We start from the raw sequence: 2,407 nt of genomic DNA on the forward strand, positions 1-2,407 counted from the left end.
TCTTGGACATGGAGGAGATGGTTCCACCACCAGCACCTCCTCCAGCCCAACATGGACCTGCCCTGACATCACCTGGTGTCACCTGAGGTGCCAAAACCCTCCTCCACCAACCCTTCTCCCCGTTACCTTGAACACGTGGGGGACGTGGAGCTTGGGGGACGGGATCCCGATGGCGAGGTCGATGAGCACCATGATGACAATGGTGAGGAACACAGCGAAGTCACTCACTGTGGAGCGGACCTGGGGCGAGAAACCGGGGCTGAGAGGGGCCGGGACACGAGTGGGGACACCTGGGGACACCCACAAGGTTTGGAGTGGTCAGTCCCCAAAATCCCACCACTCCGAGGACAAGCAGACAACTCCCTTGGGTGGACATTGCTGCCGTGTTGGAGGTCTGGGGATCTGGTGTGGGACAGCAGAAAGAGTTTAATTAGGGGGGAAATCCAAATTTTAATTTAAAACATTAACAGAAATAMTAAAAAATTACAAAAGGTGGCACGTTTCTGGGTAAAATGGGAATAAGGCACTGAGGCATSATTTGTTCCTATTTTTCCATGGCARSTCCTCATTCAAATGAAMTTCCCACTCCAGCAAACRATGCTTGGAAGGTAAAAAGAAATAAATAACTTTGGGAAGAGCTGATTCCCCACTGCCTGAGCCAAAAACTTCGCTCCAGAACGGGTCCTGAGGCAGGCAGGGAATGCCACAACCTCCCTGCACTCATGGAATGGAGAGAGGGACATCCAAGGTCAGCATTCCCCTGCCTGACCGAGTGGCGGCAAATCCAAAAACGCTCCAGGAATGGCGTTTTTGGGAAAGTTGCGCAGAGTGGGTCACCGGCCACCACCTGTCACCTACTCTGGTTGGGAAGTAACGGCTGGTTTTGAACTTCTTCAACAAACTGGACAGGACAAAGGTGGAGAAGAAGAGGATGCAGCACCAGAAGAGGACGTTGGGCGCGTAGGGGCCGTCGTGGCCGCAGGCGGGGCCGTGGAACTCTCCGTGCAAGGAGCGGCATTCCTGGAGAAACGGAGCGTCAGGACACGGAGGGAAACCGGGATAACGGGGGGGATTGAGGGGCTCGGGGCGAGATCTGTGACCCTGCAGCTGCAGCTGCCACAGAGGTTATAAATATAAATATATTGTAAATTTATCAATGTGTTATATCAATATATTATCAATATATCAATGTATTATAAATGTGTAAATGTATTATAAATACATCAAATGTTATCAATATATCAATATATTCTACTTATATCAACATATTCCACTTATATAAAAGTATTATAAATAAATCAATATATTATCAATATATCAATGTATTATAATGTATCAATGTATTATCAATGCATCAATGTACTATAAAGGTATAAATGCATTATAAATACATCAAATGTTATCAATATATTACATTTATATAAATGTATTATAAACATATCAATATACTATCAATATATCAATGTATTATAATGTATCAATGTATTATAAATATATCAATATACTCTAAATATGTCAATATACTCTAAATATGCCAATATGTTATAAACACATCAATCTATTATAAATATGTAAATACGTTGTAAATATGTCAGTGCATTATAAATATGTCAGTATATTATAAATAAAACAATATATTTTAAATATATCAAGGTATTATAAATATATATCAATCTATTCTAAATATGTCAACTTATTATGAGTATATCCATTATAAATATATCATTCTATTCTAAATATGTCAATGTATTATAAATGTATCAATACAGTCTAAATATGTCAATATATTATAAATATGTAAATATATTATCAATATATAAATATATACATGTGTTATAGATACATCAATATATAATAAATAAATATATTATAAATATATCAATATATTGTAAATATATCAATATATTATAAATATATGAATGTATTATAAATTTGTAAATACAAAAATATCGATATGAATATATCCATGTATTATAAATACATCTATACATTATAAATACATAAATATATTATAAATATGTAAATATATTTAACAGGCAGGGAGGAGGGGTGGGATGTGTGGTCTGCTCCTCCACAGCTAAATATAATGTGATATCATATCGTATCATATCGTATCATATCATATCATATCATATCATATCATATCATATCATATCATATCATATCATATCATATCATATCATATCTATAATATCAATAATTTATTCCACACCAGAGAGGAAGGAAAAGCTGGAAATTTGGGGTTAAAGAGGGAACAGGAAAGGAGGACTGGGATGACCATGGGAGGTAAAAAGAGACAAATCATCCCTTTGCAGTCAGGGCTGACAGGACAAGGCCAAAAGGGGCTGGAGATGTCCCAGAGAGCTCCTGTCCCAGGGACAATCCTGTGGGGCTGCTCAGATATGCA

General features: G+C 37.9%; 1 protein-coding gene across 1 annotated transcript in view; it reads right to left on the bottom strand.

Moving 5' to 3' along the window:
- Window positions 1-2,407, bottom strand: part of LOC130587086 (electroneutral sodium bicarbonate exchanger 1-like) — a gene marked incomplete at its 5' end in the record, with an annotated part of 15,007 nt that overhangs the window by 9,139 nt on the left and 3,461 nt on the right. The window contains 2 exons of the mRNA XM_057388040.1: window positions 127-240; window positions 859-1,020. Coding sequence (XP_057244023.1) covers window positions 127-240; window positions 859-1,020 — 276 coding nt within the window. The remainder of the gene's footprint in view (window positions 1-126; window positions 241-858; window positions 1,021-2,407) is intronic.

This window comes from Malurus melanocephalus, unplaced genomic scaffold (assembly GCF_030028575.1).
Source record: "Malurus melanocephalus ecotype Western Australia unplaced genomic scaffold, MMel_1.1 scaffold_1514, whole genome shotgun sequence".
Taxonomy (NCBI): Eukaryota; Metazoa; Chordata; class Aves; order Passeriformes; family Maluridae; genus Malurus; species Malurus melanocephalus.